Here is a 19,016-nt window from a genome sequence, read left to right on the forward strand (position 1 = left end):
CCGTACATACTACCTCAATTGGCCCGACCAACCAGTGCTCCCGCACATAGGCTAACTGGGCAATCTGCATTGTGTCCCGCTTACCCACCACCAACCAACCCCTCTTTATGCTACTGCTACTCTCTGTTCATCATATATGCATAGTCACTTTAACCAAATCTACATGTACATACTACCTCTATCAGCCTGACTAACCGGTGTCTGTACATAGCCTTGCTACTCTTATTTTCAAATGTATTATTGGTTAGAGCCTGTAAGTAAGCATTTCACTGTAAGGTCTACCTACACCTGTTGTATTCGGCGCACGTGACAAATAAACTTTGATTTGAAGTTTGATTTAATTTGATTTGAAGATGCTTCCCCCTCTCAGGCCCCAGAGCCTGTGTAGGGATCTGAGTACATTTGACTAAGTGAAGGAGTACATTGACCGTTGTTTTGTTTTTTGAGGATAATATGTGGAAATTATTATAATTTTGTTGTTGTTATATTATTATTATTTTGTATATATTTTCGTTAGAGTATTTTAATTTTTACCCCACCCAATAGGTGGCGGCAATACACATTTTGGGATGTAGTCTGTCAATAAATCCTTGAAGAAGAGGAAGACATTTTAAGAAGAAGTTGATGTTTGGACGGGTCCAGAAAGTCATACCCAAACAATTATTTAAGTCTTTGACACAACTTTTCTTATTACGGAATTCAAGAACAGTTACTTCTAAAATGTCTTTCCAGTACCCAAATGCTTACCGTGACGAGGCAGTTGTAAGTAACAGGCTAGCTTGTCATGTCGCTTCCAAGGCAATGGGGAGGAGCTAGCCTGCTAGCTTGCCATGTACCGGCACTTGCTAACTAGCTAGCGGTCTTTGTTTATTAGATAGTTTGAGGCTACTAAAATTAGTTGGCATTTGAACACATGCACATTGCTAGCTATGAACCGAGTTCGCGAGCTAACAAATGAACATCGGCTAGCTAACCGTTCGCTTGTAGGCTAATGTTACTGGCATGGATAACCAAACCTCAAATGAATGAATGAGTCAGCCAGACTGCTAACGTTAGCTCGGCTTCGTTCGCCTTTTGTTGGCTTTGTCTCATGTTAGCTAGCTGCTAGCAAAGCTTTTGCATAGGCTGGCTAGCTAGCAAGCTAACCATAGCGATGTAATGTCATCGCATAACATCCAGCAGCAAATGATCAATGTTGTTGGGTGACTGCTGCCGCACATTATGGATTTCACCTACTTGTTATTTCTCACAGGTGGATGACTACCATGGCAATAAGATTCCAGACCCGTACAGTTGGCTGGAAGACCCAGACAGCGAAAAGACGCAGGTAAACGCCCATTTGCCATTCAGTCAACACTGGTTGAAGGAATGTTATCGCAACGTTACCAGTTGATTTCGGTCAGGGAGTCCTTAGTCGGGGTCAATATGTTCAATTCTGATGAAATTCACATTAATTTGTATGTTATTACTTTTATCAAGGTATAATAAAGTTAGCTGAGTTGGTCACTGTAGAATGTGCCACTGCCAACTCCCCACAATCAAGGGGGGGGGGGGGGTTAAATTAAATTTGAGTCACCAACTCAGCACATCTACCAAAAATGTCCAACTGGTATTGACATACCTACTGTGTCAGTAGCCTAAGGTTGCAACCAGCTCCACCACCTGTGAATTAGTGGTCATTGCATTGATGATGTAATGTAATGTAATATATCTGGTTTCTTCCCAGGCTTTTGTCAATGCTCAGAACCAGCTGACACTGCCCTACTTGGAGCGCTGTGAGGTGCGAGACCTGTTCAAAGAGCGCATGACGGAGCTCTACGACTACCCCAAATACAGCTGCCCCTTCAAGAGGGGGAGCAGGTGAGAGGAGTAGGGTTGGGGTTGGGTCAAGGTTAGCGAGCACATCCGACCCGCTTGCTTACAGCTACACTAGGGTCAGACAGCCATCCTTTGTAAATTAAGAAATTGCGGATATGGCTCGGAAAATGTCCCTCATTCCAGGGGTGAGAAAGTTGTTCCATTATCCCAACTGTTACACGGAAAATATTGAATGACTGATAGTTTTCTGGAAAAATGTCCACAGCAGTCATTCCGACTCTAGTGCATCTGAAAGCAAGCAGGTTGGATCTGCTGGCTAGGTCACGGTGTGGGAGTTTTGAGGACTTTTGCTGCACCCAAAAACACAGGGTCATGTTCATTAGGGCATGTAACAGAAAATGTCTTAAATGTTCTGCAACAGAAAAATAAAAATGAGCTTTTCTTATTGGACAGCTCCAGAGGTTTATTCACTAGAAACACAACAGATGCAAACTATCAAATGGCGCAGGGACCTAGCTGCATTTGTCAAATAGAAAAATGATTCTGCTTCAAAATGTTTTTCGTTAAGAAAAATAATGACTACTGTTGGCCCTCCCAGTTTGGTTTCTTGTGAACACGATCTAGCTGCTCCTTGAAGGTGGCTTTCCATCAAATTGGTTTGGTGCATTTTTGTTCAGAGCTCTTACCCCCTTATTTTGCTTTGTTTGTACTGGTGTGAACACTGCACTCAGAAACGCACTAAACAATCCACCATGGTTCGCTCAAAAAGGGTAGTAGTGGTCCGATTCAATTCGAACCCTGGTGCAGTTCGCTGCAGGCGAGAAAGAAAGATAACCAGAGTTGAGCGCTATTATTGGTTGTTTGACTGCGAGCATTTGACGAAATGCACACAGCATCATAACTTGAGATCCCTGAAACATTCTGTGAGTAGCAGCGCATTTGAGAGCATCCTATGCAGATTAGGGGAGACAAGGGCTATTCCGGGGTTATAGGCTTTTGAATATAGCCTATTCACGTCGGAGTTAGAGCATCTATTTCTCTGTTTCCTGCTGCATGTTGAAAGATCAAAGTGAAAGTAATATGAAGATTGGGACACACAAGTGATGCTTCATGATAATCATAAATGGATTTAACAAAAGACATGCATGGACACGTGGTGTCCAACTAACATTTCTAATGTGAAACCTACCAGACTAAAATGTAAATAATACAAAATAACAAGTAGGCGATCTCTGATTCGAACTGTAGCTCAAAACTGTGTGACAACGCCCTGAGAGGCTCAGGGGGACTTGTCTCTTGGAATACTGGGTAGTGTGGTTCTATTGATGTCTGGCTCACATTCCTGGCCCCCTCTGCAGGTATTTCCACTTCTACAACACGGGTCTCCAGAACCAGAGTGTGATGTATGTTCAGGAGAGCCTGGAGGCAGAGCCCACAGTCTTTCTGGACCCAAACACTTTCTCTGAGGACGGGACTGTTGCTTTACAAGGTGGGAGACTGAAATGTGTACAAACAATATTAATATTTAAAACACATTTGTGTAGAATACATTCTTTATTGACAAAACTACACAGATGGCCATTGTTTTCATGATATATTCTCTATTAACAATCAATGTGTGTTGCTGACTGTGTACTATGTTGTCTAGCCGGACATGCAAGGCTATATGATGTGTATTCAGAAAGTATTCACACCCCTTGACTTTTTCCACATTCTGTTTTGCTACAGCCTGAATTTAAAATGGATTAATTTGAGATTTGTCACTGGCCTACACACAATACCCCATAATGTCAAAGTGGTATTATGTTTTTGGACATTTTTACAAGTTAATTAAAAACGAAAAGCTGAAATCTCTTGAGCTAATAAGTATTCAACCCCTTTTGTTATGGCAGGCTTATATAACTTCAGGATTAAACATTGCCTAAAGTCACAAGTTGCATGGACTTGTGCAGTAATAGTGTTTAACATTTTTCTTTTAATCATTACCTCATCTCTGTACCCAACACACTAAATTATGTAAGGTCCCTCATTTGAGCAGTGAATTTCAAACACAGATTCATCCACATAGACCAGGGAGGTTTTCCAATGCCTCACAAAGAAGGGCACCTATTGGTAGATGTGTGTGTAAAAAGGGGGGGAAAAGATATTGAACATCCTGTTGAGTATGGTGAAATATTAATTACACTTTGGATGATGTATCAATACACCCAGTCAATACAAAGATACATGTGTCCTTCCTAACTCAGTTGCCAGGGAGGAAGGAAACCGCTCAGGGATTTCAGTTTGGCCAATGCTGACTTTAAAACAGAGTTTAATGGCTGTGATGGGATTAAACTGAAGATGGATCAACAACATTGTAATTGCTCCACAATACTAACCTAATTGACAGTGAAAAGAAAGCCTGTACAGAATTAAACATATTCCAAAGCACGCATCCTGTTTACAGCAAGGCACTGAAAGTAATACTGCAAAATATGTGGCAAAGCAATTAACTTTTTGTCCTGAATACAAAGTGTTATGTTTGGGTCAAATCCAATAGAACACGTTACTGAGTACCACTCTCCGTATTTTCAAGAGTTGTGGTAGCTGCATCATATTATGGGTGTGCTTGTAATCATTAAGGACTAGGGAGTTTTTCAGAATGGAGCTAAGCACAGGCAAAATCCTAAAGGAAAACCTGGTTGTCTGCTTTTCACCAGACAGTGGGAGATGTATTCACCTTTCAGCAGGACAATAACCTAAAACACAAGGCCAAATCTACACTGGAGTTGCTTACCACAAGACCCTGAATGTTCCTGAGTGGCCGAGTTACAATTCTGACTTAAATCTTCTGAAATCTTTGGAATGACCTGAAAATGATTGTCTAGCAATGATCAACAACCAATTTGACAGAGCTTTAAGTATTTTGAAAATAATAATGGGCAAATGTTGCACAATCCAGGTGTGGAAATCTCTTGGACTAAAAAATGAAAGCCTAACAGCTATATTCACTGCCAAAGTTGCTTATATGAAGAATTGAATCAGGGGTGTGAATAGTTATGTAAATGTAAATACATTTGCGACATTTGGAAAGAGAAAAACGTGCTTTCACTTCATTATATGGTATTGTGTGTACAGTCGTGGCCAAAAGTTGAGAATGACACAAATATTCATTTTCAAAGTCTGCTGCCTCAGTTTGTATGATGACAATTTGCATATACTCCAGAATGTTACAAAGAGTGATCAAATTAATTGCAAAGTCACTCTTTGTCATGCAAATGAACTGAATTCCCCCTAAAAATTCCACTGCATTTCAGCCCTGCCACAAAAGGACCAGCTGACATTATGTCAGTGACTCTCTCGTTAACACAGGTGTGAGTGTTGATGAGGACAAGACTGGAGATCACTCTGTCATGCTGATTCAAATCAAATTTATTTATATAGCCCTTCGTACATCAGCTGATATCTCAAAGTGCTGTACAGAAACCCAGCCTAAAACCCCAAACAGCAAGCAATGCAGGTGTAGAAGCACGGTGGCTAAGAAAAACTCCCTAGAAAGGCCAAAACCTAGGAAGAAACCTAGAGAGGAACCAGGCTATGTGGGGTGGCCAGTCCTCTTCTGGCTGTGCCGGGTGGAGATTATAACAGAACATGGCCAAGATGTTCAAATGTTCATAAATGACCAGCATGGTCGAATAATAACAAGGCAGAACAGTTGAAACTGGAGCAGCAGCACAGTCAAGTGGACCGGGACAGCAAGGAGTCATCATGTCAGGTAGTCCTGGGGCACGGTCCTAGGGCTCAGGTCCTCTGAGAAGGAGAGAATTAGAGAGAGCATATGTGGGGTGACCCGTCCTCTTCTGGCTGTGCCGGGTGGAGATTATAACAGAACATGGCCAAGATGTTCAAATGTTCATAAATGACCAGCATGGTCGAATAATAGTAAGGCAGAACAGTTGAAACTGGAGCAGCAGCATGGCCAGGTGGACTGGGAACAGCAAGGAGTCATCATGTCAGGTAGTCCTGGGGCATGGTCCTAGGGCTCAGGTCCTCCGAGAAAGAAAGGAGAGAATTAGAGAACGCACACTTAGATTCACACAGGACACCGAATTAGGACAGGAGAAGTACTCCAGATATAACAAACTGACCCTAGCCCCCCGACACAAACTACTGCAGCATAAATACTGGAGGCTGAGACAGGAGGGGACAGGAGACACTGTGGCCCCATCCGAGGACACCCCGGACAGGGCCAAACAGGAAGGATATAACCCCACCCACTTTGCCAAAGCACAGCCCCCACACCACTAGAGGGATATCTTCAACCACCAACTTACCATCCTGAGACAAGGCTGAGTATAGCCCACAAAGATCTCCGCCACGGCACAGCCCAACCCACTCAGGTGACGCACCCCCTGCAGGGACGGCATGAGAGAGCCCCAGTAAGCTGATTGAGTTCGAATAACAGACTGGAAGCTTCAAAAGGAGGGTGGTGCTTGGAATCACTGTTCTTCCTCTGTCAAACATGGTTACCTGCAAGGAAACACGTGCCGTCATCATTGCTTTGCACAGAAAGGGCTTCACCGGCAAGGATTTTGCTGCCAGTAAGATTGTACCTAAATCAACAATTTTATCGGATCATCAAGAACTTCAAGGAGAGCAGTTCAATTGTTGTGACGAAGGCTTCAGTGCGCCCAAGAAAGTCCAGAAAGCGCCAGGACAGTCTCCTGAAGTTGATTCAGCTGCTGGATTGGGCTCCACCTGAACAGAGCTTGCTCAGGAATGGCAGCAGGCAGGTGTGAGTGCATCTGCAAACACAGTGAGGTGAACATTTTTGGAGGATGGCCTGGTGTCATGAAGGGCAGCAAAGAAGCCACTTCTCTGCAGGATAAACATAATGGACAGACTGATATCTTGCAAAAGGTACAGGGATTGGACTGCTGAGTACTGGGGTAAAGTCATTTTTGGGGTAAAGTAATTTTGTCAATTGTTTGGGGCATCTGGAAAAAAGCTTGTCCGGAGAAGACGAGGTGAGCTCTACCATCAGTCCTGTGTCATGCCAACAGTAAAGCATCCTGAGACCGTTCATGTGTGGGGTTGCTTCTCAGCCAAGGGAGTGGGCTCACTCACAATTTTGCCTAAGAACACAGCCATGAATAAAGAATGTTATCAACACATCCTCCGAGAGCAACTTCTCCCAACCATCCAGGAACAGTTTGGTGATTAACAAAGCTTTTTCCAGCATGATGGAACACCTTGCCATAAGGCAAAAGTGATAACTAAGTGGCTCGGGGAACAAAACATCGATATTTGAGCTCACCTCAGCTCAAATTTGATACTCAAACCAAAGGGTATGAATACTTATGTTATAAGTTATTTCTGTTTTTAAATTTAATACATTTGCAATATTATAGTATATATTATAGTATTGTGTCTAGTGTGATGAGAAAAACATATAATTAATTTTAGAATAAGGCTATAATGTAACAAAATGTGGAAAAAGCCAAGGGTCTAAATACTTTCCGAATGCTGTGTGTGTGTGTGTGTGTGTTTGGACACCTACTCATTCCAGTTTTAAATTATTTTTTTTAACCATTTTTAACATTGTAGAATAACAGTTAAGACATCAACTATGAAATAACACATGGAATCATGTAGTAACCAAAAAAACTGTTAAATGTCAAATATTTATTTGTATTAAGTTTCTTCAAATTAGCCACCCTTTGCCTTGATGACAGCTTAGCACACTCTTGGCATTTTCTCAACCAGCTTCACCTGGAATGCTTTTCCTTCACTCTGCGGTTCCTTCACTCTGCAGTCCAACTCATCCCAAACCATCTCAATTGGGTTGAGTTTGGGTGATTGTGGAGGCCAGGTCATCTGATGCAGCACTTCATCACTCTCTTTCTTGGTCAAATAGCCCTTACACAGCCTGGAGGTGTGTTTGGTCATTGTCCTGTTGTAAAACAAATGATAAGCGCAAGCCAGATGGGATGACGTATCGATGCAGAATGCTGTGGTAGCAATGCTGGTTAAGTGTGCCTTGAATTCTAAATCAATCACTGACAGTTCCACCAGCAAATCACCCACACGCCATCACACCACCAACGCCATGCTTCACGGTGGAACCACACATGCAGAGATCATCCGTTCACCTACTCTGTCTCAAAGACATGGCGGTTGGAACCTAAAATCAAATTTGGACTCATCAGAACAAAGGACAGATTTCCACCAGTCTCTAATATCCATTGCTCGTGTTTCTTGGCCCGGGCAACTCTCTTCTTCTTATTAGTGTCCTTTAGTAGTGGTTTCTTTGCAGCAATTCAACCATGAAAGCCTGATTCATGCAGTCTCCTCTGAACAGTTGATGTTGTGTCTGTTAATTGAACTCTGTGAAGCAATTATTTGGGCTTTGATTTCTGAGGCTGGCAACTCTAATGAGAGGTAACTCCGCGTCTTCCTTTCCTGTGGCAGTCCTCATGAGAGCCAGTTTCATAGCGCTTGATGGTTTTTGCGACTGCACTTGAAGAAACTTTCAAAGTTCTTAATTTTCCAGATTGACTGACCTTGAATGTCTTAAAGTAATGCTTGACTGTCATTTCTCTTTGCTTATTTGAGCTGTTCTTGCCTAAATTTGAACTTGGTCTTTTACCAAATAGGGCTATCTTCTGTATACTACCCTACCTTGTCACAACACAACTGATTTGGCTCAAACACATTAAGGAAAGAAATTCCACAAATGTAATTTTAACAAGGCACACTCTTAATTGAAATGCGTTCCAGGTGACTACCTCATGAAGCTGTTTGAGAGAGTGCCAAGTCTGCAAAGCTGACATCAAGGCAAAGGGTGGCTACTTTGAAGATAAAAAAATAAATGAACAAATACTTTGATTTAACACTTTTTTTGTTTACTACATGATTCCATATGTTTCATAGTGTTGATATCTTCACTATTATTCTACATTGTAGAAGTAAAGAAACCCTGTAATGAGTAGGTGTGTCCAAACTTCTGACTGGTACTGTATGTCGAGAGACCTGTCGACCAAATTTTGTCTGTGGACCATAAGTCGTGGAATCCTGGCATAGGTTAACTCATTGTGACCCTGCTCTCCAGTGTCTCCTGTTATGTCTTCACTATAAAAGTCTTACTTGGTTAAATAAAGGCTTTAAATCAGGTTCTGTCAATCCTCAGGCTATGCGTTCTCGGAGGATGGCGAATACCTGGCGTATGGTACCAGCGCCAGCGGCTCGGACTGGGTGGAGATGCACTTCCTGCAGGTGGAGGGGGCTGTCGCCCTCAAGGACAAACTAGAGAGGGTTAAGTTCAGCTGCATGTCCTGGACCCACGACGGCAAGGGCCTCTTCTACAACTCTTACCCCATGCAGGAGGGCAAGAGCGACGGTGAGCATCCTGGCTACGTAGACGCACACTGAACAAAAATATAAACGCAACATGTACAGTGTGGGTCCCATGTATCTTGACTTGAAATTAAAGATCGCAGAAATGTTAAGAATGCACAAAGCTAATTTCTCTAGATTTTTATGCACAAATTAGTTTACATCCCAGTTAGTGAGCATGTATCCTTTGCCAAGGTAATCCATCCACCTGAGAAGCTGATTTAAACAGCATGATCATTGCACAGGTGTACCTTGTGTTGGGACAATAAAAGGCCACTAAAATGTGGGAGCATGCAATTGGTATGCTGACTGCAGTAATGTCCACCCAAGCTGTTGCCAGAGACTTGAATGTTCATTTCTCTACCATAAGCCGCCTCCGTTTTTTTGTTTGGCAGTACATCCAACTGGCCTTACAATCGCAGACCACTTGTATGGCCTCGTGTGGGAGCGCAATGTCAACGTTGTGAACAGAGTGCCCCGCGGTGGGGGTATGGGCAGGCATAAGCTACAGACAATGAACACAATTGCATTTTAGTGATGACAATTTGAATGCAAGGAGATACGCAACGAAGTCCTAAGGCTTATTGTCTTACCATTCATTCGCAGTCATCACCTCATGTTTCAGCATGATAATGCACGGCCCCATGTCGCAATGATCTGTACACAACTCCTTGAAGCTGAAAATGTCACATTTCTTCCTTTGGCTGCATAATCACCAGATGTGACCCATTGAGCATGTTTGGGATTCTCTGGATTGACGTGTACGACAGCGTGTTCCAGTTCCCTCCAATATCCAGCAACTTTGCACAGCAATTGAAGAGGAGTGGGCCACAATCAACAGCCTGATCAACTCTATGGGAAGGAGATGTCACGCTGCATGAATTAAATGGTCACACTAGATACTGACTGGTTTTCTGATCCAAGCCTCAATCTGTGAACAACAGATGCGTATCTGTATTCACAGTCGTGATTAGGGCCTAATGAATTATTTTCAATTGACTGATTTCCTTACAAGAACTGTAACTCAGTAAAATCGTTGTGTGTTTATAATATGTTAGGGATCTCCCATTGCCACAATGGGGCAGACATGGTACATTAACGTCTCTCTCTCTCCTCTAGGCACGGAGACGTCTACCAACCTGCACCAGAAGCTCTACTTTCACGTGCTGGGGACCCCCCAGTCCCAGGACTGCCTATGTGCTGAGTTCTCCGACCACCCCAAGTGGATGAGCGGTGTCGAGGTAGGATGGAGTCACTATTACTTAAACGCTCCTCAACAGACAGGTGGGTGCTTGACTTGGTTCTAAGTTTTAATAGGCGCTGAAGCAGAAATTACATTATTTGAGTAATGTCGTTATCTTTAATGTAAGTAATATTTTCTGTTAATTTCACATCTATACCAATCCTGTTCCCCTCTACACACAATTTTGCTGTTAGCAATTTCTCCGGTATTTTATTTGGGTTAGCGGAAGAGTTTTGTGGTCAGAGTGCTTGACCAGTTTCGCTCTCTCCAGGTGTCCGATGACGGACGCTATGTGCTGCTGTCCATCAGGGAGGGCTGTGACCCGGTCAACCGGCTGTGGTACTGCGACCTCCAAACCACTCCCCAGGGCATCACAGGTACCCCTTTCCTTCATAATAAATTAATAATCACAAGTATCCTCGCCCAAAACGATGGTTCCGCTGAAGCTTTCTGTAGCTTCCTTAACCAACAATGCAGTTCATAAAATAGCTATGAAAATATTTACTAAATAAAACTAAAGTACATTTAAAAAAAAAAATTAAAAAAAAGTAACAATACAATAACAACGAGGCTATATACATGGGGTACTGGTACAGAGTCGTGCGGGGGTACAGGTTAGCTGAGGTCATTTGTACATGTAGGTAGGGGTAAAGGGACTATGCATTGATAATAAACAGCGAGTAGCAGCAGCGTAAATAAACGGGTCAATGCAAATAGTCTGGGTAGCAATTTGATTAATTGTTTATCAGTCTAATGGCTTCAGGGTAGAAGCTGTTAAGGAGCCTTTTGAACCTAGACTTTGTGCTCTGGTACTGCTTTCCATGCGGTAGCAGAGAGAACCGTCTATGACTAGGGCCTCTGGAGTCTTTGACAATTTTTAGGGCCTTCCTCTGACACCGCCTGGTATATAGGTCCTGGAAGGCAGGAAGGTTGGCCCCAGTGGTGTACTCGGCCGTACACACTACCCTCTGTAGCACCTTGTAGTCAGATGCCGAGCAGTGTCACCATACCAGGCGGTGATGCGACCGGTCAGGATGCTCTCTGGTGCTCGCTGTAGAACTTTTTAGGATCTGGGGACACACGCCAAATCTTTTCAGTCTCCTGAGGGGGGAAATTAGTTTTCGTGCCCTCTTCACAACTGTCTGGGTGTGTTTGGACTAGAAGTTGACCGATTAATCGGAATGGCCAATTTAATTAGGGCCGATTTCAAGTTTTCATAACAATCGGAAATCTGTATTTTCGGGCGCCGATTTCCGATTATTATTATTTTTTTTATACCTTTTTATTTGACTAGGCAAGTCAGTTAAGAACACATTCTTATTTTCAATGACTGCCTAGGAACTGTGGGTTAACTGCCTTGTTCAGGGGCAGAACAACAGATTTTCACCGTGTCAGCTCAGGGGTTCCAATCTTGCAACCGCACAGATAACTAGTCCAACGCTCTAACCATTCATTGCACTCCATGAGTAGGCTGCCTGTTACGCAAATGCAGTAGAAGCCAAGGTAAATTGCTAGCTAGCATTAAACTTATAAAAAACAATCAATCATAATCACTAGTTATAACTACTAATCCAGTTGAGCAGGCAATATTAACCAGGTGAAATTGTAATTTCTCTTGCACATAGTCAGGGTATATGCGACAGTTTGGGCTGCCTGGCTCATTGCGAACTAATTTGCCAAAATGTTATGTAATTATGACATACATTGACGGTTGTGCAATGTAACAAGAATATTTAGACTTAGGGATGCCACCCGTTAGATAAAATACCGAACGGTTCCGTATTTCACTGAAATAATAAACGTTTTGTTTTAAAAATGATAGTTTCCGGATTCGATCATATTAATGACCAAAGGCTCGTATTTCTGTGTGTTATAATTAAGTCTGATTTGATAGAGCAGTCTGACTGAGCAGCAGCAGGCCTGTAATCATTCATTCAAACTGTACTTTCGTGCGTTTTGCCAGCAGCTCTTCGTAAGCACAGCGCTGTTTATGACTTGAAGCCTATCGGCTGGTGTAACCCATGTTAAATGGCTAGCTAGTTTAGCTGGGTGTGCGCTAATACTGTTTCAAATGTCACTCGCTTTTAGATTTGTAGTAGTTATTCCCCTTGCACTGCAAGGGCCGTGGCTTTTGTGGAGCGATGGGTAACGATGCTTCGAGTGTGGCTGTCGACGTGTTCCTGGTTCGAGCCCAGGTAGGGACGAGGAGGGGGACGGAAGCTATACTGTTACACTGGCAATACTATAGTTCCTATAAGAACATCCAATAGTCAAAGGTATATGAAATACAAATGGTATAGAGCGAGAGAGTCCTATAAATACTATATTAACTACAACCTAAAACCTCTTACCTTTGAATATTGAAGTCTCATGTTAAAAGGAACCACCAACTTTCATATGTTCTCATGTTCTGAGCAAGGAACTTAAACGTTAGCTTTTTTACATGACACATATTTTACATGGCACATATTACTTTCTTCTGAAGCCGGCGACTGAGGTGATATACTCCTTAATGCAATTGGATGAATCCTGGAACATACTCCAGTCTGTGCTAGCAAAACACTCCTGTAGCTTAGATTCCGCATCATCTGATCACTTCCATATTGAGCGAGTCGCTGGTACTTCCTTCTTTAGTTTTTGTTTGTTTGTCTGCAGCAGGAATCGGGAGGATAGAATTATGGTCAGATTTGCCAAATGGAGAGCGCGGGAGAGCTTTGTATACATCTCTAATTAGCAGCCTCTGTGTTAGTGATGGCTGTTTAATAGTCTGATGGCCTTGAGATAGAAGCTGTTTTTCACTCTCTGTCCCAGCTTTGATGCACCTGTACTGACCTCACCTTCTGGATGATGGCGGGGTGAACAGGCAGTGGCCTTCCTGTGACATCGGGTACTGTAGGTGTCCTGGAGAGTGGGTAGTTTGCCCCCGGTGATGCGTTGTGCAGACCGCACCACCCTCTTGTGAGCCTTGTGGTTGTGGGCGGTGTAGTTGCCGTACTAGGCAGTGATACAGGCCGACAGGATGCTCTCAATTGTGTATCTGTAAAAGTGTGTGAGGGTTTTGGGTGACGAGCCAAATTTCTTCATGTTCCTGAGATTGAAGAGGAGCGGTTGTGCCGTCACCACACTGTCTGTGTGGGTGGACCATTTCAGTTTGTCAGTGATATGTACGCAGAGGAACTTAACTTTCCTCCTTCTCCACTGCTGTCCTGTCTGTGGATAGGGGGTGCTCCATCTGCTATTTCCTGAAGTCCACAATCATCTTCTTAGTTTTGTTGATGAGTGAGGTTATTTTCCTGACACCACACTCCCAGAGCCCTCCCCTCCTCCCTGCAGCCTGTCTCGTTGTTGGTAGTCAAGCCTACTCCTTTTGTGTCGTCTGAGTTGTAGGCGTGCATGGCCATGCAGTCATGGGTGAACAGGAAGTACAGGAGGGGGCTGAGCATGCCCCCTTGTGGGGCCCCAGTGTTGAGGATCAGCGAAGTGGAGAGGTTGTTTCCTAGCTTCACCACCTGGGGGTGTCCCGTTAGGAAGTCCAGCACCTAATACCCAGGGCCTCGAGCTTAATGATGAGCTTGGAGGGTACTATGGTGTTGAATGCTGAGCTATAGTCAATGAACAGCATTTATTACATAGGTATTGCTCTTGTCCAGATGGGATAGGACAGTGCAATGACACAGATGTGTCAAGTTTTGAAGGAGTGTGCAATTGGAATGCTCACTGCAGGAATGTCCACCCAAGCTGTTACCAGAGAATTGAATGTTAATTTCTCTACAATAAGCTGCCTCCAACGTCGTTTTAGAGAATTTGGCGATACGTCCAACCGGCCTCACAACCTCCGAACTCGTGTAACCACGCCAGCTCAGGACCTTCACATCTGGCTTCTTTACCTGCGGGATTGTGTAAGACCAGCCACCTGGACATTAGATGAAACTGGGGAGTATTTCTGTCTGTAATAAAGCCCTTTTGTAGTGAAACATTTATTCTGATTGGCGGGGCCTGGTTCCGTGGTGGGTGGGCCTTGCTCCCAAGTGGGTGGACCTATTCTCTCCCAGGCCCACCCATGGTTGCACCCCTGCTCAGTCACTCAATCATTTGAATTTTTTTGCTATTTTTATATTGGGACATAAAACTAAAACTTAGTTGGCTCACAGGTGGCTAAGCTCCTTTTTTTCCCCCTCGTGGAGCCGGGCCCGCAAGCAGATTTGTTTTATATCATGTGCTTTCTCATTTGCTGCATACCGACACAGCTTGGCTAAATTGTAACCATGAAGCGGCCATGGTGTGCATAGCCTGTGGGGCTCAACCAGGACTGTTGCTTTTGGAACTGAATTAAAACATTTTAACAATGTGATTTAACCTATTTGAAGTTTGGAAAATATATGGCAAAAATTGTTAAATGCCTGTAAACTGCTTACGAGGTCCCCATTGACCACTGGCAAGCTACCAGACATGCAGGTTTCTGCAAAGGTGCAACCTTTGGTAGGTTGATGACAGTGTCTGTCTGCTATACAGCAAAGCCTAATCAGACATGCCCATGCTCATCAGGGTTCTTACAGGGAACATGAAATTATCCAAATAATTTGCTCGTGGTTCCACGCAGCTCAAATTATACTGTATGTAACAACTCAATTGGACTTGAAACAGCGATACAAATCTAACAGTTCAACAAAATACATTTTAAAATGTCCTTTTCATTTTAAACTTCAGTGGTGCAGCTAGTGAACCAAAACATTAATCTTGAGGCGACGGGTGGAGGGGGTGTAAAATGCAATCTGACATACTGTGTTTATTTTAATACAAAACATTACTTTGTCATTGAAAGTGACAAATGACCCAATGGATCATGATAATTTTCTAGTAAAAAAAAAAAGAGCATTAGGCTAAAGCATAGGCTGCTGATGTGAATAATTGTCAGCAAACATTTTAATTTGAAGTCAATCTACATGGTTGGGAATTTATTTTGGACTAATTGGTTAATTACGTTAGATTCAGGCCTGGACAATTCCATTCCTCCGGGGCCTGATTTGATTTGGTGTCACTTTTCCCCCATCCCTAGCAAACGCACCTGATTTTAAAGCAATTGCATTTTTAACTGAATATGTTTAGTTGAGTATTGGAGTCAGGTGTGTTAGCTGGGGCAAAAGTGTGACACCAATCAGGCCCCCCGAAGACTGGAGGGTCCCGGGCCTGCATCATGGTATGCACACGTGACAATTAATTCACACATGGTGTGATGGTCGACATGCTAAAAAAAATAAAGGCCTGGCCCTAATCATGACATTATTTGTTTTGCCATCTTGGCTATAAATCATGCCAAATCTCCCTAGATTTTTTTTCTTCTTCATTTGAGCTCAATGGGAAAACCTGGTTAAATGGGCAAAATCCATCCATAAGCAGATCTTTTGATTGGCCCTCTGTGTGCATCGCATTAAATCACTCATCGTATCCCCTTGTATCTCTTTCTTCTCCAGGCCTGTTGCCGTGGGTGAAGCTGATAGACAACTTTGATGCGGAGTATGAGTACGTGACCAATGAGGGCACAGTGTTCACCTTCAAGACCAACCTAGAGGCCCCGCGCTACCGCCTCATCAACATAAACTTTGCCCAGCCTGCCCAGGCCAACTGGAAGGAGCTTATCCCCCAGCACGACAAGGACGTCATCGGTAGGTCACAGACAATGAAAAGACAGTTTTACGCAAATAATATACTTTATACAGAAGCTAGACAAAAAATAATAATTTCCATTCACTGCTTGCTACTACCAAGTGATCTTTAAAAGGCAGCCTAATGAAGATGTTTTGATTAGGTCGAAGGAATTGTCCGTAGATCTCCGAGACAGGATTGTGTTGAGGCACAGATCTGGTGAAGGGTACCAAAACATTTCTGCAGCATTGAAGGTCCCCAAGGTCATCACAGTGGCCTCCATAATTATTAAAAGGAAGAAGTTTGGAAACACCAAGACTTCATAGAGCTGGCTGCCCGGCCAAACTGAGCAATCGGGGGAGAAGGGACTTGGTCAGGGAGGTGACCAAGAACCCGATGGTCACTCTGACAGAGCTCTAGAGTTCCAATGTGGGGATGGGAGAACCTTCCAGAAGAACAACTATCTCAGAGGTCGGCCGATTACTCGGAATGGCCGATTTAATTAGGGCCGATTTCAAGTTTTCATAACAATCGGAAATCTGTATTTTTGGGCGCCGATTAAAAAATATATATATATATATATATTTAAAGGCTTCCCTTTTGTTAATCCACCTGTCGTCTCAGATTTTGAAATGATACTTTACAGCGAAAGCAATACAAGCGTTTGTAAGTTTATCGATTGCTCGACAAAACAATAAGTACACAAAATAGAAGCCACTTCCTGGTTTGATTTTTCTCAGGGTTTCGCCTGCAATATCAGTTCTGTTATACTCACAGACAATATTTTGACACTTTTGGAAACTTTAGTGTTTTCTATCCTAATCTGTCAATGAAATGCATATTCTAGCATCTGGTCCTGAGAAATAGGCCGTTTATTTTGGGAACGTTATTTTTAAAATAGTGCCCCCTAGCTTCAAGAGGTTAACTGACTTGTTCAGGGGCAGAACGACAGATTTTCACCTTGTCAGCTCGGGGCATCTAATCTTGCAACCTTACAGTTAACTAGTCCAACGCAATAACGACCTGCCTCTCTCTCATATCACTCCACAAGGAGACTGCCTGTTACGCGAATGCAGTAAGACGAGGTTAGTTGCTAGCTAGCATTAAACGTATCTTTATAAAAAATCATAATCACTAGTTAACTACACATGGTTGATGATATTACTAGATATTATCTAGCGTGTCCTGCGTTGCATATAATCTGACTGAGCATACAAGTATCTGACTGAGCGGTGGTAGGCAGAAGCAGGCGCGTAAACATTCATTCAAACAGCACTTTAGTGCGTTTTGCCAGCAGCTCTTCGTTGTGCGTCAAGCATTGCGCTGTTTATGACTTCAAGCCTATCAACTCCCGAGATTAGGATGGTGTAACCGAAGTGAAATGGCTAGCTAGTTAGCGCACGCTAACTAGAGGGACGGAAGCTATACTGTTACACTGGCAATACTAAAGTGCCTAAAAACCTACAGTGCATTCGATAAGTATTCAGACGCCTTGACTTTTTCAACATTGTTAAATTAAAGCTTTAGTCTACATTGGATTAAATTACTTATCGAATGATCTGTAGGTTTTTATACTTTTTGGTAAAAATGCCCAGTCTCCTTTAGTTTTCAATCTAGACTTTGGAATGATCTACAGAGCCCTGTCAGAGGATCTCAGGCTGCGTCCTGGCTCGTAGGGATATTCAAGATCAGAGATATAGGACGATTTAATAAAACATTTAAATCTATTCTCAAAGTGACTGGTAGCCAGTGTAGAGAAGCTGAAGTAAGTGTGATATGGGTACATTTTATTGTGCCTGTTAAAAGCTGAGCTGCACCATTTTGAATTAACTAGACCAGGGTTGTCAAACAAATTTTGCCCCGTGGGCCGCATTCTGTTGTTAAGGAGGTCCGCGCTGAAAGTTGGTTATATTTCCTTGCTGTCAATATTTGCAAAAAGTAGTCCTCACAGTTAAAAAATATATAATGTTTACTCAAACCAACTACGGGCTGGATTGAACCCCTTTTGGGGCCTAATGTTTGACACCCCTTAACTAAACAATGCAGTGATTTCTGGCAGACATTAATACAGATTACGCCTAGATTACTGTATGTATAACTTTCTCCAGATCAGTGACTAAAATAAATAGTTGACTTTAGCTGTCTCTTAGATGATAAAAGCAGGACTGGACAAACTTATTTACATGCATCTCAAGGTTTAGGTCAGGTTCAAAGAAGACACCAATGTTTCTGACCGCAGGCTTTACATTGGTTGACTAATGAGTTGTGGGTCAAATATCATTGAGCTGGAGAAAATGGTAAGACATACAACATTTGACGTCAGCAAGACACTTAAGGGTAGCTATGCTAGCTTGGTCATTGAGTCTGATTGGTAAATACAGCTGTGTGTCAATCATAACTAAATGTAATGATTGCGAATGATAAATGGAAGCATGTACTGAGAAAAATGGATGGGGCCCAGAATTGACACCTGCGGGACACCGTAGTGAATACGTGTTGGGGACAATACTGAACCACCCATGCTCACTGAGAAACATCTACCACATAGATATGACCTGAACCACTGGTGGGCAGCGTGAGAGATTCCTACCCAGCCGGTCAACAAAGATGTTATGATCAATAGTATCAAACGCGTCACTGAGATCCAAAATAACTACAATAGAGCTGACGTGACTATCATTAATGTGATCACTGCTATTCATCAATTTAATTACCTACTCTGTTTAATTATTACTCAATTTAATTAATCATGTAACATTGAACTCATTTGGAATTTGGGGCACCACTGGAGGAGTTTGTTTTAATGAGTCACCATTTCCCGAATGAACTAAAGAATATAGATATACTAGTCATAAATTAGTAATTTCCTCATATCAGTCTCATTCTGAACATCGTAGACTCTGCACAAATCTGGGTCTCACTAATCATTCCATACCAC

At 42.8% G+C, this 19,016-nt stretch overlaps 1 protein-coding gene across 1 annotated transcript in view; it reads left to right on the forward strand.

Moving 5' to 3' along the window:
- Positions 1-577: 577 nt before the first annotated feature.
- LOC118386759 (prolyl endopeptidase-like) overlaps positions 578-19,016 on the forward strand; it is a 45,993-nt gene continuing 27,554 nt past the window's right edge. The window contains exons 1-8 of the mRNA XM_035774537.1: positions 578-762; positions 1,253-1,327; positions 1,727-1,860; positions 3,177-3,307; positions 8,987-9,196; positions 10,312-10,433; positions 10,707-10,812; positions 15,907-16,098. Of these exons, the coding sequence (XP_035630430.1) occupies positions 625-762; positions 1,253-1,327; positions 1,727-1,860; positions 3,177-3,307; positions 8,987-9,196; positions 10,312-10,433; positions 10,707-10,812; positions 15,907-16,098 (1,108 nt within the window). The 5' untranslated portion in view covers positions 578-624. The remainder of the gene's footprint in view (positions 763-1,252; positions 1,328-1,726; positions 1,861-3,176; positions 3,308-8,986; positions 9,197-10,311; positions 10,434-10,706; positions 10,813-15,906; positions 16,099-19,016) is intronic.

Source organism: Oncorhynchus keta, chromosome 8 (assembly GCF_023373465.1).
Source record: "Oncorhynchus keta strain PuntledgeMale-10-30-2019 chromosome 8, Oket_V2, whole genome shotgun sequence".
NCBI lineage: Eukaryota > Metazoa > Chordata > Actinopteri > Salmoniformes > Salmonidae > Oncorhynchus > Oncorhynchus keta.